The sequence below is a fragment of the Drosophila guanche genome, unplaced genomic scaffold (genome assembly GCF_900245975.1).
Source record: "Drosophila guanche unplaced genomic scaffold, DGUA_6, whole genome shotgun sequence".
In the NCBI taxonomy this organism is placed as follows: domain Eukaryota; kingdom Metazoa; phylum Arthropoda; class Insecta; order Diptera; family Drosophilidae; genus Drosophila; species Drosophila guanche.
Window position 1 is genome coordinate 2194400 of NW_022995753.1, and position 25735 is coordinate 2220134.

General features: G+C 46.6%; 6 protein-coding genes and 1 long non-coding RNA gene across 10 annotated transcripts in view; 2 read left to right on the top strand and 5 right to left on the bottom strand.

The window, feature by feature from the left end:
- LOC117588650 overlaps nucleotides 1–25735 on the bottom strand; it is a 47894-nt gene that overhangs the window by 13908 nt on the left and 8251 nt on the right. The window contains exon 2 of the long non-coding RNA XR_004574153.1: nucleotides 2877–3017. This is a non-coding gene — a long non-coding RNA (uncharacterized LOC117588650). The remainder of the gene's footprint in view (nucleotides 1–2876; nucleotides 3018–25735) is intronic.
- On the top strand, nucleotides 246–3401 carry LOC117588639. Of its 2 annotated transcripts, none has more exons than XM_034280067.1 (4): nucleotides 246–662; nucleotides 764–799; nucleotides 1051–2656; nucleotides 2728–3401. In XM_034280067.1, the coding sequence occupies exons 1-4, from the start codon at nucleotides 507–509 to the stop codon at nucleotides 2967–2969; spliced, it is 2040 nt and encodes a 679-aa protein (XP_034135958.1). In that variant the 5' UTR covers nucleotides 246–506; the 3' UTR covers nucleotides 2970–3401. The 2 variants fall into 2 exon arrangements, with proteins under 2 accessions (XP_034135958.1, XP_034135959.1); XM_034280068.1 differs by having other exon boundaries at nucleotides 2731–3401.
- On the bottom strand, nucleotides 3477–4271 carry LOC117588647. Its single transcript, XM_034280080.1, has 2 exons — nucleotides 4098–4271; nucleotides 3477–3952 (listed from the first exon to the last, which is right to left on the bottom strand). The coding sequence occupies exons 1-2, from the start codon at nucleotides 4168–4170 to the stop codon at nucleotides 3558–3560; spliced, it is 468 nt and encodes a 155-aa protein (XP_034135971.1). The 5' UTR covers nucleotides 4171–4271; the 3' UTR covers nucleotides 3477–3557.
- LOC117588642 (cytoplasmic dynein 1 light intermediate chain 1) lies at nucleotides 4532–13782 on the top strand. 3 transcript variants are annotated; one of them, XM_034280071.1, is made up of 8 exons: nucleotides 4532–4718; nucleotides 5038–5234; nucleotides 10767–10957; nucleotides 11018–11418; nucleotides 11475–11704; nucleotides 11765–11876; nucleotides 11963–12160; nucleotides 12225–13782. In XM_034280071.1, the coding sequence occupies exons 2-8, from the start codon at nucleotides 5137–5139 to the stop codon at nucleotides 12495–12497; spliced, it is 1503 nt and encodes a 500-aa protein (XP_034135962.1). In that variant the 5' UTR covers nucleotides 4532–4718; nucleotides 5038–5136; the 3' UTR covers nucleotides 12498–13782. The 3 variants fall into 3 exon arrangements, with proteins under 3 accessions (XP_034135962.1, XP_034135964.1, XP_034135965.1); XM_034280073.1 differs by having other exon boundaries at nucleotides 5041–5234; XM_034280074.1 differs by lacking the exon at nucleotides 4532–4718 and adding an exon at nucleotides 4813–4827.
- LOC117588637 (armadillo repeat-containing protein 2) lies at nucleotides 6387–9746 on the bottom strand. Its single transcript, XM_034280065.1, has 7 exons — nucleotides 9077–9746; nucleotides 8823–9018; nucleotides 8628–8765; nucleotides 7944–8563; nucleotides 7701–7881; nucleotides 7392–7622; nucleotides 6387–7337 (listed from the first exon to the last, which is right to left on the bottom strand). The coding sequence occupies exons 1-7, from the start codon at nucleotides 9523–9525 to the stop codon at nucleotides 6510–6512; spliced, it is 2643 nt and encodes an 880-aa protein (XP_034135956.1). The 5' UTR covers nucleotides 9526–9746; the 3' UTR covers nucleotides 6387–6509.
- On the bottom strand, nucleotides 18177–19093 carry LOC117588644 (farnesol dehydrogenase). The gene is made up of 2 exons (XM_034280077.1): nucleotides 18472–19093; nucleotides 18177–18403 (listed from the first exon to the last, which is right to left on the bottom strand). The coding sequence occupies exons 1-2, from the start codon at nucleotides 19045–19047 to the stop codon at nucleotides 18227–18229; spliced, it is 753 nt and encodes a 250-aa protein (XP_034135968.1). The 5' UTR covers nucleotides 19048–19093; the 3' UTR covers nucleotides 18177–18226.
- LOC117588646 lies at nucleotides 19818–20509 on the bottom strand. Its single transcript, XM_034280079.1, has one exon. The coding sequence runs from the start codon at nucleotides 20359–20361 to the stop codon at nucleotides 19846–19848; it is 516 nt and encodes a 171-aa protein (XP_034135970.1). The 5' UTR covers nucleotides 20362–20509; the 3' UTR covers nucleotides 19818–19845.

Below are 25735 nucleotides of genomic sequence, written 5' to 3' on the forward strand. Positions count from 1 at the left end.
ATAGTTGGAACAGCCATGATCCCCGATGTTGAATTTGCTTCTTAATATTACTAGCAAATAAGGCTACAACAGAAAATCGAGTAATCAATCGAATACAATTATAGTGATTAGTGCTAAAAGTCCTAAATAGCTGGCAGTAACAAATTGAATATCAAAATGGAGGAAAATTATTTACGATTTGGTAGATTTACGGTATATTTTTAGGGTCTGCGGTATATTTGATTAATAATCCGCTATCACAAAGGTTTTTGGCTGTTGCTTTGACTAAGGTAGGGCAGAGGTAGTGGTGGGATTTTGGAATCCATCCCCGTCCGGGCCAGCAACCCCCGCCGTTTAGCCATCACAATCACATCACGCTTCAACCCAATCATCTGGTTATTGTTTAAGTGTTCTTCAAACCCCCCATGAAATCCCACAAGTGAATCGGATTTGATTCAAGAGCAGGCAGTGCAGTTGTCCGTCGTTTGTCGTTTCGCGATATTCGGTTCGGGCACCAACAAAAAGTCATGGATAACCAGGACAACAAAAATGGCGACTTGACCGCCACGGAGCTGGCCAACTTTCAGTTCTACATGGAGAAGTGGTTCCTGCCGCCACTGGATCTCAAGAATGATATTGTTTATTGCCAGCGGGCGATGCGTGACTTTGTCAAGGTGCATTCGGTGAGTGGTGTAGTTGGAGCAGGCAGCCACTGCGGCAGGCAGCTCGCGCGAGGGATGCATCAAATGTTAAAACAATTTTTATATGCTTCCCCTCATTTTAGCTGGTTTCGGAGGTGTTCTCGCAGCAGGAGGATGCGGTAAGTTGGTCAGAAATTCGTGTGCTGCCAAGCAGTGGAATGCATGGAGGAACCACCCAAAGCAGTGAAGCACAACCAGGGTTGGCCACCATTTTAAAATGGTCAAAAAAAAACACAACAAAAAATTAAATTGACATTTTGCTGCACTTTGCCCCAAGCCTCTCAGTCTATTAGCCTGGTCTTTAAATTAATTTTTTTGATTTTTAATTCGGGCCTCTGTCGCTCTCTCTCTCTCGCTGCTTGCATAACAGGATCCCGTGGCCATGCGTCGCATCTTGGACGAACTGGAGCAGGAGATTTACGAGATAAATGCCGAGTGCCAGTACCAAATGCTGCGCCTCGATGAAGAGGTCGACGTTTTCCTCAAGAAACTGGAGGAGATCCAAATCAGAACCGACATTAATGAGGCCAATGCGTACGTCTCCACGCTGTTAGTGCCTTTAATTGCGAACGAAGACTATATAATCATTCCCCAGAATGTGGCTAATCGCGACAACGAGGAGACGCTCATTCGCAAGCATTTTCTCCTGTCGCAAGAGGGAGAGGATCCACCCATGAATCTAAGCGATCTCGATGATAATATTGCGCTCATGCTGGGTCCCACAGACACGACCATTCAAATCGAACTGGAAAATGGTGACACTGAGCAAGCCGAGACGCTGGAAACGTCAGAGGATCAGGCGAAGCCAACACAGGCACAACCGAGTGTGCCACCATCCTTACTTCGTTCGTTGCCTGACACTGTGTTCAGAAAAGGGGAGCAGAGCGAGAGCGAGCCCCCGCCGCTTCTAATCGCCAACAGTACGCTGAAGCCGCAGCGTTCGCTATTGATACCAAGAAAGCAGCCAGATAAATTTGGCTTGCAACACAAGAAGCGCATATCGAGTACCTCACCGCCACCGTTGGCGCCCATTACGATTGAGTTTCCTCAGGCTCAGACTGAGGTTCAGGACACATCGCAGACCGAGCTCTGCTTTGAGCAGATCGAGGCCAGCCGCGGCAACTTGCGCAAGGTGCTGAAGCGGTCCAGGAAGACCAAGCAAATGCCGCGCCTGTGCTACGAGGACAACGTGGAGCTGACGAAAATAGAGACTGATGTAAAGCGAAAGCCCGGGAAGATGAGCAACGTTGCCAAAGCTTTACAAAACACTGCAACATCATCATCCGTAGCTGAGAAGCCGGACAAGCAGCCACCAACACCGCCGCCGCTGCCATCACCACCACTGCCGAAGCGACAGGGCACTGGGGCAGCAAAAAAGTCGTCCAAGCTGCCCAAAACCTTCCGCAAATCGTCACCAGAGGTGCCGCCCGAGGGAACGGGAGCTAGAGTTTCGCCATCAGCTTCATCCGATGACTCCACCACGCAGGAGTTGCAGCAGGAGCAGCAGCGTCTGTCCGCCTCGGCGGCCCAGTGGCGCGACGAGCCGCGCGAGACACGTGTCACGCCCGCCGAGTACGGCCAGGAGACATTCCTGCGCATCTTTGGCCTGTACACGCCCGAGGTGATTACGAAACTCAGTCAGCGCCACTCGAAGCGCAAACGTCGTAATGTTCAGAATGCCAGCGGCGTTGACTTTCACTATGGCCAGCAAGTGAATGCCACGCTGGACACGCCGATGGGTCGCCTAAAGAAGGTGAAGAACAAACCGGAGTTCCTGCTCTCGCCCAAGGAGAAGCGACTGCAGGCCAAGAAGGCCGATGTCCGCAAGAGCAAGACTCCGGACAAGGCGGCCGCCGTTGAGGCGGCGCAGACTGCCATGGCTGATGGCGAGGAGGCTGTCGCTGGCATTACTGCTGCCAAGTGCCGCAAGTGTCGCGGTGAATGCCAGCATTGCCGGCAGTGCAAGCGTCTCGTAGGTGAGTAGAAGCCAGCCAAGCAGCTTGCCAAAGGGAGATCCTGATCCTGAACTTTTCTCTTATCTGCTTAGTAGGCAAAGACGACGGAGTTTGCGAGCTGTGTGACGGCGCCTTTCACAAAGACTGCCATCAGCCCACAAAAAACCGGCTGCTGTTGCAGACACAAAAGAAACGCTGCCCAGCCTGCTGTGAGAATCTGCTGTCCGCCAGCAGCAGCAACAACAACGCCAACACCTCCAACACCAGCAGCGGCAGCAACAGCAGCGGCAGCAGCAACACTACCAAAAAGTCAGGCGGGGCCCAGACCGTTTAACTTTCTTATGTCTTCAAATATGCTTAACACGAACACACACACACCCCTCTAGTTTTTAAAACTAACAAATAATTATCCACCCGCAACGATAGAGATCCCCAGAGGGAGTGAGAAAGATCCCCAGGTAGCCCTTTGGCCTGGCTCTCGTTGCGAAGCCTTTGCAGTTTTTTGTTTGTTTTAATGTTGCATAGCAGTGGACAGCGGCGTCTGTGGCGGCCGCTTGCCGCTTTCGAGAGTGTTTTTTTTTTTTTCGATAATTATTAGACATACATATAATTTGATATTTCTAAAGTTTATTTCAAGCTACAGTTTCACACATACCTAAAGCAGAAATGTATGTGCAAGCCTGTGCATACGCGAGAGCAAGTGATTTACGTAATAAAATACACTGTACGAAACAGGCGAAGGACTGTTTTCGATGTTAAAAAGAAACAGTTCTTTGTTATATTTGATTGGGGTGTTTGATGAGTCCCCAAGACACCAAAATAAAACCAAATGAAATGCGAGTCTGTTTCTTTTTCGTTTCATTTAATTATAAAGTAGTACAAAAATAAGAATATTTCTCTAGGCTAAAGGCTAATTGGTGCATCAGATGAGACGACAAACAGATGGCAGCAGCACTGACAGCAGGGGGAAGAGTATAACCAGTCGCCCTGTGGGCTGCGTCCAGCTGTGCCCCTTGTTGCAGAGATCGCCCTGGCAGAAGCACATGTAGACCTTCTTGTAGTTGTATATGGTGTCGGCGCAGCGGTCCATGTTGTCGTCGGGTCCGCGCTGGACGCACATGCGCTGGATGGCAAGGTCGTAGTCATCGATGGCGTAGGTGCCGCCGCCCTCGATTACCTTGCCACACCAGCCGCTGGCGCAGGGCACGGCGGACAGGCCGGACTCGTGGTCCACATCCGTGGCATTGAAATTGAAGGGATCCTTGCAGCTGCCCAGCTCACCGCGGGAGCGGCACTGATAGCACCGTCTCAGAAGACCTGCAGGGGTAGAAAGCAAAAAGTGAAATTGCAGCAGAAACCACACACACACACTCGTAAACAAAGGCCTTGCAACACACACACACACACATGAAAACAGATGACAAAAGACTTAAACGGAGCACAAACTTTGCAGAGGACTCACCATGGATTTTGCCAAAGAGGAAGCTGCATCCAAAGAGGAATATCACAGCCAGGCATAAGCTTATGTATTTCATTGTTCCCTATTGTTTTAAGTATTGCGAGCAGCGCTATTTATTAAAATTATTGTCCAGTAATCGATGGTTTTCCCTTTCTGTTTCCATTGATGTGGCTACTACACTATCGATAGCAAACACCTTTCGCTAGTACTGCTGCGGTGCACTAAAAACACTATGAGAAAAAAGGTGCCAAGTCGAAATTTAGGTATTTAACTCAACGTGCATCACGATCCTGGTGTAATGTAACCACAATATGTAAATATATGTTTAAGATTAATATATATCTTTGCGATACTCGCACAGCTGTCATCACTAGGCTATAGCAACCCTGTTTTTGGGTGTCGAACAACACTTGCTTTACTACTTGTGTACACACTGTGCCTCGTTCGTCGTACAATATATCATAGCGAAAAATTATTATCGCCCAGTTCTTTACATATTTTTGTTATTTTTTTTTGAACCAAACAATAACCAAGATAAAGCCCGCAAGTACAGAAAAGTGGCAGTGCAGCTGGGAGAGTTTGTGGAGAGTAAGCCAAGCAGAGAAACTGCCAAGGAAGCGCTGCGTACGTACAAAAAAAATTACCCCAAAAGAGAAACAGACACAAATTTGCAATTGGTTGTTGGCAGCCAGAGCAGAAGTAGCAGCAGCTGTGCGTCGTAACACACAAAAATGTGAAAAGAAGCAAAGAGACAGGCAGACGGAAGGAGCGCTGTGCCTAAGCGGTGCATAAACAAATGAAATATTTAAATAGACATAATCATTCGTTGACGCTGACAGCGACGTCGGCTGCACAGTGACACCTTGCAATCTGCAATCCGACCCCCGCCCGAAAACCCCTTGTCATTTGTGTTCTCTTTGCCAACTGTTTTATTTCTCCGCAGCAGTTGCATCTCATTTGGAATTCGAATTCAAATTGGAATTGAGATCGGACCAGGAAGTGAGCGCACCAGCAACAGTAACAGCAATAGCAACAACCAAGGATGGCATTGGAAAGCGGCACACAAACGGGCAGCAATGCGCTGACATCATCATTCACAACAAAAAAGAAGGATGCCGCCGCGGAAAAGGAGAATCTGTGGTGAGTGCACAACTATAAACTCCAATTAGTGAATTTTGTGCTCTGTGCTCGCCCGCCCGCCCGCTCTCTCGCGTCTGTCCCTCTCTCGATGTGAGCGAGCGCGCCTCTACCACTTCTCTGTCCCCTGATAAACATTTCAACTTTCTTTAGCTGACGTTTGCTAACTGTTAACTGTTCCTTTGCCGGCACACCCACCAGGCCAACCGCCTTAGACCACACCACACCACACCACCCCACTCCGACCCGCCTTCTCGCGCTCTGTCGCACTCGAGTGAGTGAGTGGCCGACCAGCTGATTGCTATGCATGTTGTCATTACCCTCTCTAGTTGTTCTTTCTTTCGATTCTTTCTTTAGCCTCTCTGCCTACTGCCTTTTTCTAGTTAACCTCAAATGTGGGTTGGCAACGTTTTTTTCCCCAATGATTTGTTGCTAGTGGCAAATATTTAAGCGCAATAATTATTAAGTAAAATGCGTCAAATAAATGGCAGAGAAGGCGAAATAGAGAGAGAGAGACATGCTGGTTGACAGAGAGAGGGAAACAGCGAAAGAGAGAAACAATGTGGGGATGATTCACTTAGGCAGCGGCAGCAACGCTGGCAGCGCTTACCTTTTTCGCATTATCAATTTATTGTTGTTTTTCTGTCTTGCAAACACACTCTCACACACACAGACAGATAGTGAAGCCCAGCTTAGTGCGTGCTACCTATCAATACTGATTCCAATTGGAATTCGTACAAAACTTGGCCTGAAGCCAGGGCTATGTGTGCGTGTGTGTGTACGATGATGCTGTCATCGCTCAAATATGTATGGGTGTCTGTGCGTGTGTGTGACTACGTCTTTTGGGGCTTTGGGTTACACTGGTCGTCACAAGAAATGGAACACTCCTGAGAATGTAAATTCATTTTTCATTGTTGAGAAAGTTTGTTTGCTTGAAATATTACCCCGATAGCGTACATATGTAAAAATGTATATAGTTCCGCCTGAGGCATAGAATTCTTATGGAGCAATTTTTACGATTTTTACACAGGGTCTGGGGCCTGGTGGCCTGGGGCCGGTGGCCTGGGGCTATAAGCTGACAATTTAGACCTCGGGGTTCGTGGGTTGTTGTTCCTCTTTTGAGAAGCCAAAATGTTTTGGTTTTTGTTTTATTTAAATATGTTTTATTGGCTTCGGATTCGGTGTTGATATTAAATATATTGATGGATCAGAGATGCAAACACATAGAAATACCAGAGAGATTCCTCTGGTGCGGGAGGGGGGAGGGACAGGCGGTGCCTACATTTCCTCGATGAATACATCGCCGTCGTCATCGTTATCGGTGCTGCGCACTATCGTTTGCGACTGCTGCTGTTGCTGCCTATCGAAGTTGTTTTGAATACGCTCCAGCAAGTCGGTGGCCACCAGAGCAAAGTCCTCCCACAGGACATCGTGATCGCCGTCAAATGTCTCGTTTTCTGTATCCAGCACGTGATCATCCTCGCAGGCCTGCTCGTCATCGTCATCGCCTGCATTGAGGCGGTCCTCGTCGAGATAGTCGGCCAGCAGGTCGCTCACCTCGTCCAGAATGCTGCCGCTCCGACACAGAGTGGCCGCGCACTGGCCATCGATGAGGAGATTCCACAAGGCCTGACACACGATGTTGGCCAGGAACCAGTCCTCCTGCTCCAGCGATCCACGCAGCAACAGCGACAGCAGTTCCGCTCCGCGCAGCTGCAGAAATGGACCCCGTTGCTCGCCATCGCCCAGCAGATTGACCAGAACACCGATGGCGCAGGTGCGCAGCTCGTAGTCTTGACCAGCCGCCTCCCTTGTCAGCTGCTGGACCATCAGTGGCAGTCCGCCGGCCGCACAGAAGCGGCGTCGGGCGCCCTCGTTACGCGTGAGATTTCCCAGCACCCGTGTCAGCTCCACCTTGGTGGCAGCCGTCTGGCAGTTTGCCAGCACCTCCGCAAGCGACGCGGACAGTTCATCGATGAGACTCTGCAGGGAACCAGCAGTAGGTGCTGGGACGGCAACGCTGTCTGTCGGCTGTTTATCCTGATAGAAGCACAAATTGTGCAGAGCACCCAGTGTGGCATGCAGCAACTCTTGCTGCTCCGCAGACTGAAAATAACGAGAGCATAACCAAAGGAGCCGAAGGAACAGACGGAGCCTCACCTTATTCTTGGCCAACGAAGCGCTTGTGCGGCTGAGCAGCTTAAGCAGCACCGAACCCAAAGTCCGGATATTTCCCAGGTCAGCGCCCACCTCGGGATTCACGCTCATGTTGGCCACCACACGAATCAGCTTGATCTGGGCATCCAGAAGGGCCACGGTGCTCGTCGAGCGTTCGCCCAACTGCTCCAGCACATTCAGCAGATACTCCATGGCCACATCGTTGTGAAAGTACTGCAGGAGAAGGCAAGGAGTGTATGGAATCCATGATTAAATGTTGTCTTGTATTGATTGTAGATCTGATTGTCGCACCTGAATTCTGGCAGACTCGTGCTTGGCCAGGATATTGCCCAGCATGTAGCCCAGTCGACTGAGGACGGCCAGGACACGTTCGCTGGTGCTCGCACTCGAGCAGGATGGACCCAGCAGCAGGCCAATTCGGGCGGCATAATTGTGCAGCGTCTCACAGCAGTCAGAGTCCTCGGAGAGCACACTGCAAAGGAAAGGAAGATGGAGATGAATCTTGCAGGCTTTAGCAGCGACTGCAGGGACTACCTCAGAGTGCGCACAACATTGGTCTGCACCTCCAGCTCCCCCATGGAGATCTCTGCAGCACGAATCAGATGCGGACAGGCGAGCTTTAGCTGCAGCTGAAGCCGTTGCTGCTGCTGCGATACATCGGCCAGGGCACGCATGGCTGCCGACAGCTGGTAGAGCGTGTGCAGCGGCGGTCCGCTCAATCGCTTTGTGGCACCCGCCTCATTGAGCATCTGCAGGTGAAGGATCATCAGCTCCACGGCGCCGTGGCGGGCGAGACGTGCCACCAATGTCTGCTGTCCCGTCAATTTGCGCGGACACAGCACGGCCGCGGGGACTGCAGCAAGCGTAGCAGAAACGGGTGCAGAAAGGGGAGCAGTTATGGCCTCGCCCAGCCCAATCCAATTGCGATTGAGAGCATCGTCCCGGTCCTGGGCACAGCTGGCGGTGAGGAAGCGTATGCAGCCATAAGCATAGATGCACGCCTCGGGCTCGTCGAGTGGCGAGGCGTGGCCCAAACCGTCGATCAGCAGCTCCATGACATCGTTATCATGGAACAGCGCATCATTCTGCTCGTGCCGAGCCACCTTGAAGATGAGTTTGCAGGCGCCCGTCAAATTGCTGCCCGTCACACGAAGCTGTGGGGCGGGAGTGCAGCAGCTTAGAGATGAAAACGGATGACCAAAATGGTGGATTACTCACAGCTAAGACTACTCTGGCCACGGCCAGGAGAACACGCGGCGATGTGCACTCCACCAGGCCATAGAGACCGCCCAGAATGAAGCCACGCTTGAAGCTGCGCTCCTGTTTCCTCACGCGTGTGTAGAGCTCCTGCAAGATCTGCAAGCAAATATGAAGGATAAAGACATGAAGATGGATGCCCTACCCACCGCTTACCGCATTTATATGCTGCACTGTCTCATTGGTGCAGTCCTTTAGGCCGCTATGCTGCTTCAGCAGCTCAATCAGCGTCTCTGTGGTGGACTGCCCGAGCAGCGCACCGTTCCGTGTGGGCATGGGTGTAGTCGGACCCGTGCCAGAGAGTGCGGGAAGTTGTCTGGGCGTTGGCTTCTCATTCTGCAGATACCGCATGCTGCAACGGACAATCCAAGAGTGGAATAATTAACCTAAAAGGAAACCGCAGCACTTACGAAAAGGCGCTGGGTGGACGTCCGGCTAAGGCCACTTTGCCATACAGAACTCGACCGGGTTCGCGAGGCGTTATCGGACGTCGAGTGCTGACCAGACGTGCACCGCCAGTGGCCATCATTTGCATGGCGGCTGCACCACCAGCAGCACCTCCGCCGACACCTGCCACCGTATCGCCAAGGAAAAGCTTCGCCTCGCTAATCAGCTCCGCAGAGGTCTTGCGTCTGCCCATGCCGCCCGCCATCGAATAGCTGCTGGATTGTGGTTGCTGTTGATGGGAAATTCCCAATTTGTTGAGACTCTGCTCGCTGGCATGCGGCTTGCTACGCATCTGTGTGGATCTCTCCTGGTCTTTCGGCTTCTGCTGTGGCTGCGTTTGCTGCTTGGACTTATCTGGAATGTCTTTGGGACGCGTTTCACTGCGGGAGCGTCGCTTTAGCAGCAAACTCATTTTGGAGCTGCCTCCTGTTAGCTTCCTGCAACTTCTAGTGAATATTTTTGATGAGAATTCTCAATCCTCAGCAGCTGGACAGCACACGCGCTCTCAACTGGCAGGGCCAACAGCCTTAAGTGTACTCACAGCGGCGATAAATGCCTGGAAAAATGTATTTTTCGTTTGGGCCCTTTCGTGCCACCATGCCAACCAGTCGGTGGCCCAAGCCGTTGCCCACTCCCCCCCCCCGCGATAGCTTCGGGTCGGCATGACTGTCAAGTGTGAAGCGAGCCAGCGGGTCGGGCCACCCGCCACCAAATGTTGGAACGTTAAAAGTTTCGTTTACTATTGCCATCAGTGGAGGAACAGTGGGGCGAGTGGCAGCTTTTCATGGAAAATATAATTGTAAGGGGAAAATTAATAGAAATAGCAAGAGAATTTCATGTAAAAGCAGTGGAAACGTAATTATGGCATGGTAAATGGATGGCAGCTGCTAGTTAATTCAAAGAAACTCCCAAAAATGCTCAAAACTGCAGCAGGAAATCGAACAATTGTTTCGACATGCAACCACTGTGCCACACAGCAATAGGCAAATGAAGAAATACCAAAAATACAATTGAAAAGAGCTGGAAAAGCGGGAGCTGGCAATCGATATTCCTGCCAGTCGACCGAGGTCAATTTGCATGTCCAGGCAGCGCAGTCCAGTTGCGGCAAGCACAAGTATTTCACGTCAATTGAAAAATATTTAATTGCTTTAATTGAATTGCAGACGTTTGAGAACTGGCAGGCAAAACCATATCAAATATTGACGCCACCAGCAGTTGGCTCCCTCTCCCTCCAAAAATGGAGCACAATGGAGGCAGTAAATGTGGATTTGGAATATGGTTGGAGGGGTACCAATTAACTTGATGGCGAATGGTAGAATGCTTTTGCGAAAAATAAGGGAAAATGCTGATGAATGATGGAACTGACCTGAATTCACTCACGATTGTGCGCTCGTATTTCCAACCATGTTCGTGTGCTAGCCCCACTCTGAGGAAGCCCAGTTCTGGCATTGTTTGTTAGCTCGTGGCAAAGTGTATGAATTCTTGATCATTATTATGCATTTTAGAGTCCATTATCCACTCAAAGTTTTCTCGTTTCGGGACTGTCACAAAAATATTTGCTTTACACTTTTAAGAGCAAGACAATTGATGTGCATAAAGTAGCTGCGTCTAGCCATTGATTTGCAAACATTTCTAATTGGTTTTCGTTTGCAGGTCGGCAATATTGAATGAAGTACAAACACAGGGCAGCACAAAACTTCCATCAAACAAATCTGTACTAGTATTAGGCGATAATGCCACCGGCAAGACAACTCTCATTGCCAAACTTCAGGGTGTGGAGGATCCCAAAAAAGGTTCCGGCCTGGAGTATGCCTATATTGATGTCAAAGACGAGTACAGAGACGGTATGTGTAGCATATCTATTCTATGTTTATTTTTTCATTTTTCTACTTTGTATTTTGCAGACATGACGCGTTTGGGTGTTTGGGTCCTGGACGGTGATCCAGGACACACAAATCTGCTACACTTCGCGCTCAACGAAACGAACTATGCACACACACTCGTCATACTCACAGTGTCGATGACCCAGCCATGGGGCTGGCTGGAGCAGCTCAATCATTGGATCAAAGTCCTCGGAAAGCATATCGAGAGCCTGCCACTGGAGGCTAAGGATAAGGAGACGGCACGCCAGCGACTGGCCACAACGTGGCAGAGCTATTGCGAGGTCGGCGATGACCTGGACCCCGGCTCACCCGTCAAACGGACCATGCGCAACAACTCAATCGATGAGGATGACCTGTTGCCGCTGACAGAGGACGCACTAATTACAAATCTGGGTCTCGATATAGTCGTTGTGGTCACAAAGGTAAAAGAGACAGACTCTGCTTTGTGGTTGCATTTAAACAATTGGAATGTTTCTAGACGGACTACATGACCACATTGGAGAAGGAGTACGAGTACCGGGATGAGCATTTTGATTTTATTCAGCAATGGATACGCAACTTTTGCCTACGAACCGGCGCCTCGCTCTTCTATACGAGCGTCAAAGAAGATAAGAACTGTGATCTCCTCTACAAATATCTAACGCATCGAATTTATGGCCTACCATTTCGTACGCCAGCGCTAGTCGTTGAAAAGGATGCGGTACTCATGTGAGTAATACAAATCAACCAACAAACGTTTGCCTCATTTCATTTTTTTGTGTGTTACAGTCCAGCTGGTTGGGATAGCCTCAAGAAGATTAGTATTTTGTATGAGAATATGCATGGCATCAAGGCCGAAAGTCCCTACACAGATGTCATCAAGGCGCCGCCCACACGAAAGGTTCGTAGGTTGTCCCCTTTGCTACCATTTCGATTGGTGCTTGCTGTTTATTATTATAATTATAATTATTTTTATTGTTTCTCAAGGCGGTGTCCAATCGCGAGGTGGAAGTGCAAACGGAGGACGAGCAGACCTTTCTGGCCCGCCAACAGGAGACACTCAAGCAGGCTGGACAGGATCGTGGAGAATCACCGCTGCGTTCGCAGGGCGGTGGCAGTGTTGGAGGTGGCAATAAGAGTGTGCCACGCACGCCTGGCAGCACCGGACAGAGCTCACCCAAGAAGGTTGTTTAACAGCTAAACAAAACCAAAACAAATTTTGTAATTCGTTTATGTTTTTTTCCGGCAGATTGATCCCAAGCTGACGCCAGCCACGCCCGGCGGCGAGGGTGTTCTGGCCAATTTCTTCAACTCACTGCTACACAAAAAGTCTGGCAGCCCGGCTGGCGGTGCAGGGCCACCGGGCACCGGCACACCCGCAGGCACAACGCGCACCACCAATGGCACCGACAGCCTCATGACGCCCGAGAAGTTGGCCGTCCGTTCTGATGCGGCCGCCGAGTTGGATCGACTGTCGCGCAGCGTCAAAAAGGAGATTGATATGTCACAGAGTGAGTGTTGAAAAACACACAACACCAGCCCTCAGCAGCAGCAGCTTCTACAGCGGCAGCACCAACAACAGCAACAACAACAACAACAACAACAACAGAACCAGAACAACATTATAAGACATCTTTAAGCAAAAAGTGGAATGCAGAGAGGCTCGTAAGATAAGTGAAAGAGAGAGAGAGAGGGAACAAAAGAAGGGGACAACAGCATTTTGGATCATTCAATGGCCAAATAGTTGTTGTTGTGCAAATGGATGTTTTGATCATTGTGTTTTATACCTTAGAAATGATAAGAATTAATGAGTTGAATCTTTTCATTTCAATTTCGTTTAAATTCCGATTTTAACCATCAGCAGCAGCAATCGTAAATCGTATGATTGAAATGCGGAAACTGATTAAAATCAATTAAATTATTTTATTAGCAAATTTTGAGAAGTTCGATTAAAAGCTGTAATTTTTAGAAAATCGTTCGCTAACAAATGAGAATTAAAAGTGAAGCATATTAGGTACAAAAGTGACAGCACTCCAAAGCTGGCTTCCATTCTCATCAAGTGATCAAAACCATGCTTGAAATGAAACACAAAATCAACTCCTTAAGCGAGAAACTCATTTGATGAGTTTCATGACCAATTTCGGGCTTTCCATCAGGCACTCTAAAATGGGTTTTTATTTTTACGAGCCTCCTGCGACTCATACTCAAAAACGTTCGATAGGAAATTAAATACGAAAACACATTGGCACTTAATGGTTCGGCCTAGCAAAAAAAAAAGAAATGTATGCTATATATTTTAAGTGAACTTGTCTGCTAGGCATATTGATTCCTCTGCTCGCGCAGCGATTTGGGTCAGCGCATGTGGGGAGAAGGTGATGATGATGATGATGATGATGATGATGTTGGAAGGAATTCAAGTAATAATACAAATCACATAAGTAAAACGTTTTTTTTTGTTCCCGCGGGTCCACACACGTTTGTATAATAACTTATTTAAATGCTGTAAAATGTAAACGAAACGATGGAAAGGGATGGGAAGGGAAGGAGTGTGGGAAAATTGAGAGATTCTAAAAGTGCAAGATGGCCCCAGAGGAATCGTGATAGTTGGGGCCTACACACACACACACACACACACACGCGCCTAAATGTAGCTCGATAGCTTGTATGTATATTTTAATTATAGTAATTAATTACACACACACGCTGGCCTATATACACCATACAGACACTGTAATTGTATTAGTTTCCTTTCGTAACACCGTAAATCCGTAAGCAGAAAAACAGTTTATAACATTATTTATACATCAGCAGCAACAACACTAAAATTAATGTAATTTGCTTTCCTAAAATCGTAAGCAAAACACACATATTTATACAAATTGATAAGAAACTGGAATGGCCCCGTGGCCACTATGTAAATGATGAGTTACCCAGCCTAAGTGTATACACTTCATTAGTTTCGTTTCACTCCTCTGTCATTAATTTTAAACCTTAACCCACTGTGTTTTTTTTATCGAATCCATCAGGAAGAGCAAAGCAAGAGACACTTTTAAAATATGTGTTAAATAAGAATTTTAAGCAATCGCAAAGAATGGCGCCAATTAATGGCGGAAATATGGATCAACTCCTGGTTGAACTCAAGTCCAACACTCCCATCACGATGCAGCAGAGCGAGATGCCAAAAATGGTGTTTCCTATTTCCTATTTTCCCTTTTCCAAGCTAAATGTTATTTTGTTTTGGCACAAACTTCGTAATATTATTTGCCATACGCATAGACAAATTAGTCGCACATTTTCTTTCTTTTTCTTCGCTCTTTGCATCTCGCTCCATGCCGTGTGTCGTCAGCAGTGACCGCAAAGAAAAGAAAAATCAGCAAACAACAGAAACAAAATTTGTGCTATTGAAACTATTTTGATGTATAAAAAATAATTAATTTAATGAAATATATTTTATAACATTATATAAATATATAATACACGAGCATATAAACTAATGTGCAAGCAAATTATTTAAACAAATTCAATGGTAAAAGACCCTCAAGAGCTTCGCACATCCCCAGCACGAGGCTTGGGCCATGGTAGATACTTACGTGTGTAATCCGGCATCAAATCTGCGTTAAAAATAATGCAAGCAAGAACTAACACAATTAAATAAATTTTCCCAAAAACATTTCAATAAATATCTTTCCTTCAATTGAAACGCGCCGAAAATATGGTAAATCTTTCTGTGTGTGAAGAACATTTTCAATCATTTTCAATGGGAAATGTATTAGTTCAATGGTGGTGAAGTTTTAGGACAGTTTCAAGAATTAACTTGCATATTCCTCTTTCAAAAGTGGGACCAACAAATGAATCAAAAGTCAGTTCGTTTCCATCAATTGCAAACACATACTTTAGCTCCGAGCTAATGAGCATTTGAGTAAAATTAATATAGTTTTAAAACTGATTTTCGTTGTCTCATATTTAATATCAAGCGATAAAATCAAAGAGAACATTTACAGATAGAAACTGTGAGTTTGTTGGGATGGCATGGGATGGGAAGGGAAGGGCTGCCCTAAAATGTACTTTTATTAATGATGACCCGCTTCTGAGATGATAATCGCACGAAATGGGAGTAGGAGAGGCCATACAATGTGTGTATATTTCACATATCATTGATATTTTCATTTCGATAGTGATTTTGTTTATCCTCCTTTCAGACTCGAGCCTTCGAACTCCGCTGCCACTCATCTCTAACCCTGTGTGTCTGTGAGGCTGTGCGAAGGTCTGAGAGTAACAGCTGGCTCTTTTCCTCACCTTACACAGCCTTGATATCTCCAAGGATAACACTTTGCTTGACCTTTCTCTGGGTGGCAGCGTGTGTGCGTGGGTTTGGGAGCGCGCGCGTGATAAATGATGACGCCAGTCTACCTCAGCCGCTGCCTTCTGTCAGCCTGCGCCAACCGTTTGATACTTATTGTTTCAGCCCGCATCCTTTGAGCCAGGCGACAGTTTGCCAAGTTTGTTTCAGCCACTAGCACGTGCTCATTTCGCTTATTGCCAGAGCCGGAACTCAGACACCAACCACCACCCAGTAGGGCCGGGCCCCGCACTGACTTGGCGCCTTTTCTCTGCCAGCCTCGATTTGGCTCACAAAATATTGACATTGATTTTGATTCCCTTTTTGATTTTGATGTGCCGCCTGCCTGCCTGCCTGCAGTGGCTGTGGCAGCAGCAGCTGGCACTGCCTCAAGCGTTGCATGTGTCCTTATATCATCATCTTATGAGATTTATTCTCTGGATTGTGATTGATTCTGTGATGCCAAAGGTTGGCACAAAGGTTACAATTAAATAAAACCCCTGCAATTCTACAATCAAAATCGAAGGGAACGCCCGATGCTTCGGCCCAAAAAGTGATATAAAAAGCCACTTGGGTTACATTTCATAAATGTTACATTGCAAAGATTATTTTCATTTATTATTCATTTATTTAATTTCATTCATATTTCCTTTGCTGCACTTGACTCTCATTTTTGTTGTATTGTAAATTAATTAGTGCTTTTTTCTTGCTTTGATTTTGATGGACAATGAATTTAATTGGAAAATAAGTTATGCACGCAATTGACAGCCGAGAGCAGCGGTAAAAAATGAAAAGAAATAATATATATGCATAAATGTTACAGCAAATCAAATTGTGTGCAATTTAATTAAGATTCTTTTTCGTTCGCCGCCAGTCCTGTCGCACTACAAACTAATACTAATTAAGCATGGCAAAGAATTCGGTTGGCTTCTCTGTTGGAAATGAATCGAACTAATTGAATTTGCATTAATTTTCCGCAGCAGCTGCGGAGCCGAGGGGATAAATAAGCGAAAAATAAATAATAAATATCAAGCATAAAAACCGGAAAAAATACTGAAACATGCGTGAATTATTTATGGAGCATTCTGCTCTAGGGTTTGCAGGGCAGCCCCAAACAACTAATGCCATTCACATTATTCAATTAATTTGTTAACAAATTAATCAACAGTTTTTGGCTAATAAATAACACATAGTAATATTCTAATTCAAGCCTCAGAACAAGTTTCTCCACAGCCAGTTTCATTTGTATAATGACAGCCTAATTGGAATTGGCATTAGATGGGATGTGCAAATGGAATCTCTATGAGTGGAATCTGTTCTGAGGGACTGGTGGGGGTGATAAGTGAGTGCAAAACTTTTGACAGCCTGCGGCCTTGTGGATGTGGCACCAAATAGACAAATAAAACAGACAAAAACAAAGGCGGAGACAGAGAAATATGCGAGGGCAGTAGACAATAAATAAATTAGATTTATCAATCTCAACTGGCAAGAGAACAACCAAAACTTGTGTAAGAAGAACTTGTAAATGCTCGCCTGCAACGGGGATGATTGCTTGATTGATTTTTGTGACCTTACTGGCACTCTAGCAGTTTCATCTACAGTCGTGTTACACTCTCCTTCTGGAGGAACTTATAATGGATTTGGATCTGCAGCTTATGGATAGTCGGTGCAAAAGACAAGCTGGAAAAACTCCTACTTTATGCCAAATAGTGTTTTAAGCTGCATAAATAATCGTATTTAAACGTGGCTTCCTGGTATATAGTTCTTGGAACTGGCAAACCCCAGCCGGAACTGGGTTACCCTCACTTCCTACTCTTTTATGCATTATTTTTGCAGGCAAAAGGAGAAATGTGTGTGAAATGTCCCTAGCAAAAAGATCTTGCCGGATGCCATTTAGATAGCTTTGGGTTTTAAGTGAAGTAAAAACGAAAATACTCGTAGAATACACAATACGGTCCATCCGGGCATCCGGAATGAGTTTCCACAAAATGGTCAGCCAACTAATTGCCGTTGGCCCTAATGGCTTTAATTGACAATTTTTGTTGTCCAACCGGGCAAATGGCTCTCTCGCAGTAGAAGCGAAGAAACAATTGAAATTTTTGGCCAGAAAAGGCGAACGTTATCCAGTGGCTGGTGGGGTGCTGTTGGGTGGCTTGAGAATAGATAAATGAAATTCTCTCTGTGTGGTCAAAGAGTGTCATGTGCATTTGGGGGCAGAACTGCTGGCAATAACTTTATACAGTCCAAGCATAAGAAAACCAAATCATTAGTGCGTCCTGCTGTCCAGCTGTCCAGCTGTCCAGCTGTCCTTCCCTGCTGCCATCCTACGGAGATGAAGCTGTAGCTGTAGCTGTAGCTGGCTCCTGGCCACCGCATTTGATTTTATTTGAGCTGCTTTTTCCCTGAGTCTGTGTCTGTCCGTCCGGAAACTCAATTTGTTAGACAAATGCGAGAGAACAGAAGCAGAAGCTTCTGCAGCATGTGCAGGAGCAGAAAGAGCCAACACAAAGACAAGACACAGCTCCAAGGACAAAGGCGCAACGCACCTGGCATCATGCATACACATGGACATACGTTCATCCTTGGCCATGTCTATTAAAGCTACATCTGCACTTTTCTCTCAATGAACTCGAACTGCAGCTCCAATTGATTTCTATCAAAAAAAAAAAAAAAAAAAAAGAACGCTGTGAGTCGCGTTCGTGCGCGTCTCAACGTTTATAACCGTTACTCGGTACTCATTTTTACCTACTAAAAACCAATTTCAATTTGGTGCTAGAGAACAATTTATTTATTCTGCAGAAAAGTGAAAAAAAAATGCAAGAAACACACACAAAAATCTTAAAATCAATCGAAAAAAATCGCAAAAAAAAAAGAGTTTACAAAATAAGAGAATATAATTGAGGGACAATATTCTAGAGGGTCTCGCCCAGGGGCTTGATTATTATCTCGTGCACTTGGACATGTGGGGGTGTGCCAATGGCATAGAGGACCGCCTGGGCAATGTCCGCAGAGTGAAGCATGCGTCCGCTGATGGCATCCCTGATGCTATCCGGTAGAATTTCCGTGTCCACCACACCAGGACTGATGCTCTATTCGTGGAAGAAAAGACAAACAAAATGTAGGGAAAGTAAATGAATGGGCAAGGAGGAAAACCCACTGTAACTTTAATGCGTGTTCCCAGGGCTAGGAACTCCTGGCGATAGCCCTCTGTCAAGGCAGTCACCGCGTGCTTGCTGGGCGGATAGACATTCACATCGGGCAGAACGTCCTCCCTGGCGGTCATGGTCTTGTGCCCCAAAATGCTGTTGATGATCACCACATGGCCATCGAATTTGCGCTCTCGCATCGAGCGAACAGCGCGCTGTGTGCACAGGACAACGCCCATGATATTCGTCTGGATAACCTGCTGCATAAGCGCCGGATTCATGTCCACCAACTGGCCCGACTGCAGAGTGCCGGCATTGTTCACGAGTATATCGATGGCGCCGAACTTCTGGATTATCCAGTCGAAGGCCTCCGTCACCGAACTCTCGCTGCCCACATCGCAGTACAGGGCCACCAGTTTATCCTTTCGTGTGGCGGGCAGGCGCTGCTGCAGCTCCTGGACGCGCTCCACGCGGCGTGCCAGTCCAACGACCGTGAGTCCCGCCTTGACCAGATCCACAGCAATGGCCGATCCAATGCCCGAACTGGCACCCGTCACGACGGCCAAGCGATTTTGCCAGCGATCCATGTTGTTCCCCGGTTAGCGACTATTTCTGATCTCTGATCGATTGGACCGCAGCGCCTCCTTTTATAACACAGTCTGAGATTGCGTGTGAGCGCCAGCAATCTCTCTGTCTAAACGGGTTCTAACCCCCTGGCCATTCTAAGTTATAATTACGACATGGGAAAGAGCTAGTCAAGCGTGTTTCATCAATGAGAGTTCGCCAACTGTGGGCTACTTGGGAACACGTGCGGGGGATTAAAACCTATGACTGAGTTGTAGGAGGCTCCATCCAATTTACTTAAACAATTGTCGGATATTCAGAGAGGAGGGTAGCCAAAAAAGATTTCTATTTTCTTAAAGTTCTCAACGAATAGTCTCTGTTTGCCCAAGTAGCAATTTCATTGGACATTCATCAATCATCAATTAGAGATGATTGATAGACATCTAAATTTAGAACAGACTTTCAGTTTTAGTTTCTATTATCATTTGCATGGCATTATTTTGATGAATACTTTAGCCCAAAGCACGCTCTTTTTCAGCCCATTGAGTGTTTCAAATTACTATTGTCAGACATTGAATTTACCTGTTAAATAAACTTCACAAATTTGACGTTTCAATCAGCTCGACATTTCTCTATCGGAAATTATACAAATCAAGCGAAAATGACTAAGCGGAAGATGTCTCCGCTGTGCCGCTCGCCAATTCCCATTCATCTTTGATTCGCTTATTAAAAACACGAAGCGTATTGATTGATTCTTGTTATGCTTTTTATGCTTTTTATTATTTATTTCGCTTTACAATTTGGTTTTGCTTTTCCGGCTTCTACCAGAAGCCACCTTTGCCGCTGCCCTGTCCCTGCATGCCGCCGCCGTAGCTGCCGCCCATGTCCATGCCGTTGTAGGCACAGAAGGCCTCGCCGTTCTCAATGCACGGCTCGTACGATCCCTGGGCCTGGTTCTGCTCAAAGAAGGTGTTCGGTACCGGACAGGTGAGGGGGGAACTCATGGAGCTGTAGTCTCCCATGCCCATCATGCTCTGCATGGACATGGGACTCTGCCCCGCCATTGAAGCTCCACCCATGCCAGGATACTGCTGCTGCGACTGCTGCGACTGCTGCGACTGCGGATGCATGCCGCTTCCTCCGTAAAGGTTCATGGAACTACCTTGATGCGAGACCTGTGCCTGGTTGTGCCTCTGCATGGGAGCCGCCTGGTCGTGGCCAATGGTGGGCCACTGTCCACCGCTGTAGCAGGATGCATTCGGCTGCATCATGTCTCCCACTTGAGGGTACAGGGGTGCGTTCACAGGTTGTCCATTCCAGAATGAGAAGTTTGCCATTGTTTTGTGCCGCACAAAGTTGTTTCTACAATTTCGTTTCAAAACAATTATTTTAAATACAATTTTTATTTTTTTGGGACAATTTTTGTTTTTGCTTTTATGCACAAAATTTGGTTCTAGCCGAATGATGTGAACAGTTCGAAAGTAGGATTAAAACTGAGGAAAACTACTGGAACAGCTCCTAACTCATATATCATTTGACATTTCGGGCAGTTTCAAGGCCAACTTGATGCTTGGAATGCCCAGTGGGTAAACACGTGCAATCAAGCAGTGCGCTTGAACAGATATACTCGTAAAGCAGTGCATATTAACCCTTTAAGTGCAGCACTTTGAGGCGTTTTTCTTTGGTTACAAAAATGTATCCCACAATTGGCATCCATTTTCTCCGCTGCGCTCTGCGTTCTAATTCAGGACATTCTCTGTTATTTAGCATAGAATTTAATACAGTGATAAATGACATTTCTCTTAATTTTCAGCTCTTTATTTTTACCCGTTTCGACCGTGCTGGGTGGTGGCACGGGGCACGTGGCACGTGGCTCTGGCTCTGGCTCTGGCTCTGGGGTTTGTGTTTGTGTTAATTTTGAAAAAGGACGCCAACTGTCATGGTTGCTGCGCAGATGTTAATGATGAAGACGTGGCAAGGAGTGTTTGTCCCAACCAAGGATATCCGTCGGGTATAACAGTTGCCAGCAGCAGCAGCTGTGAAATTTTTTTTAGAAAATAAAAATAGTATCCGACCTTTATACAGGGTACTGTTACGGCCTAACCCCGGCATAAAACGATAATGCGCAGGGGCCAAGTCCTCGTGTCACAGCGCCGTTATGGAAGCTTAAATGTGATATAAAATGGCTACGATCGATGGGTCCAATGAGTGCTACCCTGTTGGGTTTCCCTTGCGTTTAATTTAGAGTGAAAGCAAATGGCTTCATGTGAAGTTTCCCCTTTTTTTCTACACAAATATTTATATCAAAATCTTTCACAGCATATTAAAAGTGAGCTTTGTGGAAGCCGTGGAAGCCGTGCTGTGCCCGCTTCCATCTCTAGGGCATAAAGCATAATATCAAAACACTTGAACTGAGTGGAAACGAAGGCGAAAAGCAAAGCAAAGACAGCAGAACAACAGCTAGCAAAAGACAGCAGGCACAAGAACAATAACGGACAGCAGCTGAAGGAAGGAACAACAGCAAAAAAGAAACACAGACAAAAAAGAGCGCCACATGGCAGGTGGTGGTGAGGGTGTTGATAATGATAGCAAAGACAAAAGCCCCAACCATGCCTAATGGGACACAGACGGACGGAGGGAGATGAGGGGCGGTCTATCCGGCTGTCATGCCCATGTCCTTGACGCGGATTGCAGTAGTTAAATTGCCTGTCCTCGGCGGGCGTCAACATTGTGTCATTGCTGCTATTAAATCAGACGCAAACAAATGATGATGCACAAGTGCGACCCAAGTACATGTTGTACATTAACATTTACATATGTACATACATACATACATACATACTACATGCATAAATATGCATTAGGAAAATCACTCGAAAAAGATGAACTGCTAGAACGTGGTGCGAGCGCGTTAAAAGTAAACAATTTTCTGCCATTTACCTGCAGCAGCTTCTGTGTCCACTTCCTTATGCTGTTTAAGAGAAGACGACAACGCACGATAACTGTTAATTCGATGGGAAGTTTGGTTACTCTTGAGCTGCAGCTTAGCTGGGGGCTTAAGTCTCTCTTTAGGCTCACGTAACAGTTCAAGTGATCAACTGTGGGGGCGGAACTCTAATGACTGCGGCCTAATCACTCCGCTTCAGAGAACTTTCCAACGGAAGTGGTCGTGGCTGCTTGGGCAATGTCCACCACAGGCAGAGCTAAAGCAAGAGGGAGGGAGGGACAGACAGAGAGAGAGAGAGAGGGTGGGTGGGGAGTGTGGACTGCCTGCCGTCTTACCGCATCACATAGCCCCTGCCAATTTATTTAATATGCCGTACGTGAGCTTCCGCCGCTTCGTTTATGGGGCTCTGCCTCTCCGCCGACTCAGATTCTTCCCCCCTCTCTCTCTCTCGCTCTCTCTCTCTCTCTGAGGTCCGTACCCACAATGCTCTCTGGCCTTGCCTCTGCCGCTGTCGCTGCCGCTGTGTGTGTTTGTGTTTTTTGCACTTTCTCGCATTTCATTTCACTTTACTGGACGTTTTCAAATTTTTCACTTGAGTGAGCTTTTGCAGGCGGTTTCACATCTTTAACGATGTGAAACAGAACACAAATAAAGCGCACAGAAGTTTCAGGAACAGCCAGAGGGGAGAGTGGACAGCTGTCCGACGATTTGTAATAAGCAAAGCCCGCCTCAGAGCTGCAGCGAAAGAGTGGGAGTTGGCCTTACTCACTGACCGAAGTCCAGTCTCTGACAGTTGGGCACAAAAACAGCATGTAGAAGGAAGCAGTTTATATGATCTGAGGATGCAGGGAAATAATTGTATGCGACATATTTCAATAGTTTTTTTTGTTCAGCAATAAATTGTTATAATTGACGCACCCAGGCCTGGGTGGCCTGCATCTTCAAAGTACTTTTGAGAGTGCTAGTCCTTTCAAGCTCATCCGCAGTACCAGCCCATTCGTCCTCATAGCCATCAGTCTTGATGGTCCACGCTAAGCTAAGCCAAGCCAAGTCAAGCCAAGCCATTCCATGCCACGCCACACCACACTGAGCCAAGCCCAAGCCAAAGCCCAAGCCAAAGCTCAAGCCCGACCTCGGCCTCGGCCTCGGCCCGTGTGCTTTTCTTTGTGTTTGCGCATTCGAGTGACGTGATGCGGCAGCTGCGCCGCTGCCCGCTGCCCGCTGCCCGTGCCGTTTTATCCCCGTTTCAGTCTCGTCTTCTGGCTGAGCTTACAACAGTTTCGTACCCGTTACTGGCACACATTCAAGGGTATATTGCTTCTAAGCTTATTTTGCACACTCACAAAATAGTATAGGAAATGATAGTTCCAAATTGTGGTAAATAATAAATGCCATCAATTTACTTAATATTTAGTGCAATTTTCACACTTTTCTTGCGCCAGAATGTCAGCAGTTTAAGCAACAAAAAATCAAACGAAAATAATGAACAATGAAACCAGAACGTAATAACTATGGAAACGAAAGATTCAAATGCACATATCCAAATACATTTAATATCGATCGAGGGCATCCTCTAGTCCATACATGTACCAGGGAATTCCAAATAGTTTTTTCTCTCGTTGCCCGACTCTTTTCCCATCCATTGCGGTATTCCAAAGTGAGTATTTCCATATTTATAGGTTTTTGAAATAGCTCCTAACTAGCTCGGACCCTGGCAAAGGGTCCTGCCAAAGTCACTTTTGCATAGAAATTGCTCGATTTTCGCTCGGACTAACGTAAATGCGATAAAGTGGATGGCATTTTGGTTCTTTTTTTGTGTTTGATCTTACAAAGCCAAGACAGAGTTTCAGGAGAGATATCCATTAAGATGGATCAAGAGTTTGCAGCAGAAAGGCTTCAAAATTCTCTGTTTATGAACCTATTTATGGCTTGATGCTGCGGTAATGATTGACCATCATGTGACCATTTAGTTAGTGGCATTCCCTTCATCGCTCCCGATTTGTACTCCTTTTGTTTTCATAGTTTTCCGGGAAGGTTTAGGTCTGTCTGCCTGTTGACCTTTAGCTGTTTACTGACATTTATACATTTATATAAGGTTCAAGGGTTCATGGCAAAATTGATCGCCACAACGTGTTCATAACACACACACACACAATCAACTCACAAATGTATGCCGCGGGGGGTGGACATGCCAGGACAGGGAAAAGCAGAATATTGATGGCAAAACTTCATGAAGCATAGCCATTTTTTGTTCATGTTGTTGCAGTGCGTAAATGCCAGATAAGGCGGCACGGCACACATGCGGCATGCGGCATGGCAGAAGAAAGACTTTGCAGATACCCTATTGCCAGTCATGGGAGATGGCGATGGAGAAATGTAACAATTGGGTCTTAGAGAGATCTAACGCAAGCTCCCTGCCACACACTTGGTGCTGTCGCTGGTGCGTGCAATTTGGAGCTTACAGCTGTCAGCTGACACACACACACACACACAGAGCGAGGAAAACTAAACGAAGCAAGCAATTTGGTGGACTGCAAACGATGCGAAGGGACAGCCAGCAGCAGCGAAGACAACAACAACTGGGGCGAGAGTGGATGAGAGCTCTGAATAAAAAGGAGGTTCAGGAAATGCGGGAAAAACAGAGTTGTCCTGGAACTGGACCCATAACCCTGGGCCTGCTGCCACTGTCGATTGCCAAATGAATTTTGTCAGGCAGCGAAGGTTGAAATTGGCTTTTGCCTTTTGGCGAACGTATTTTGAATTTTAATGCGGCCCCACGAAACCCGAAGCAGATCCACCGCAAGATGAAGAAGCTGCCAGGCAGGCAAACCCTTTTTTTGGTGCCGTTTTTGTTTGTGATGTCTGCAAAAGCAAACACAAGTGGGCAGAGTATTTCATTAGCAAAAGAGCTCGCTCCAGCCTGTAGCAGAGCCAATGTGTGGCCTTGGTTTATTTATTTTTTCTTCTCGTTTCTTGCTAGAAATCAACACATCGCACGCACTACAAAGCGACCGCAATAGGATTGGATTAACAGAAGCCAACAGAATCCAAGGTATCTTGGATACATTGACATCATGCCTACGGCTGTGGCTGTGGCTGTGGCTGTGGCTGTGGCTGTGGCACCCACGAGCCATCTCAGTTTGCGGTTGAACACTTTGCTGGTCGAGGTCTAGGGGCATTGATGAAGGAAAATAGCAGAGCATATTTGAATATTTGATTTCATTTATTTCATTTTATTCATTTATTATGTACGAACACATCGGACACCCAATCAGCCTCGAACACACACAATTCAACTCGATATCGATATTATCTTTATGAACCTCCGGACCTCAACTGAACTTAATTGAATAGAAGTCGGGCCTGGGTTTAGTTTATTAATTAACTTGTATGCTGTGAGGCCCCCAAAGCGCTTGATAATTGGGTTTAATGCCACACGCATTTGGGCTAGATATTTCTTAATTAAAACTCACATCCTTGTGAGTTGGATATGGATGCTTGGACCAGTAGAAATGTAAATATTGCAAGTGCACTTTCAAGCTGATTCCAGGAGTTTTCCATAGCTTTGGTCTCCCAAGTGCTTCTGTTTTTGCTTTTGCTAACCCCATGCCATCTTTTCTCCAGCATTTCTTCTGCCAATGATTGAAAGGGAACGAAAGGCACACGAATGGATAGATGGACAGATAAATGTAAAGGACACATGGCTGAGGTGAGTGCGTCGCCGTCAATCGAGTAGCAAAAGTGTGGCAATTACAAGGCAGAAA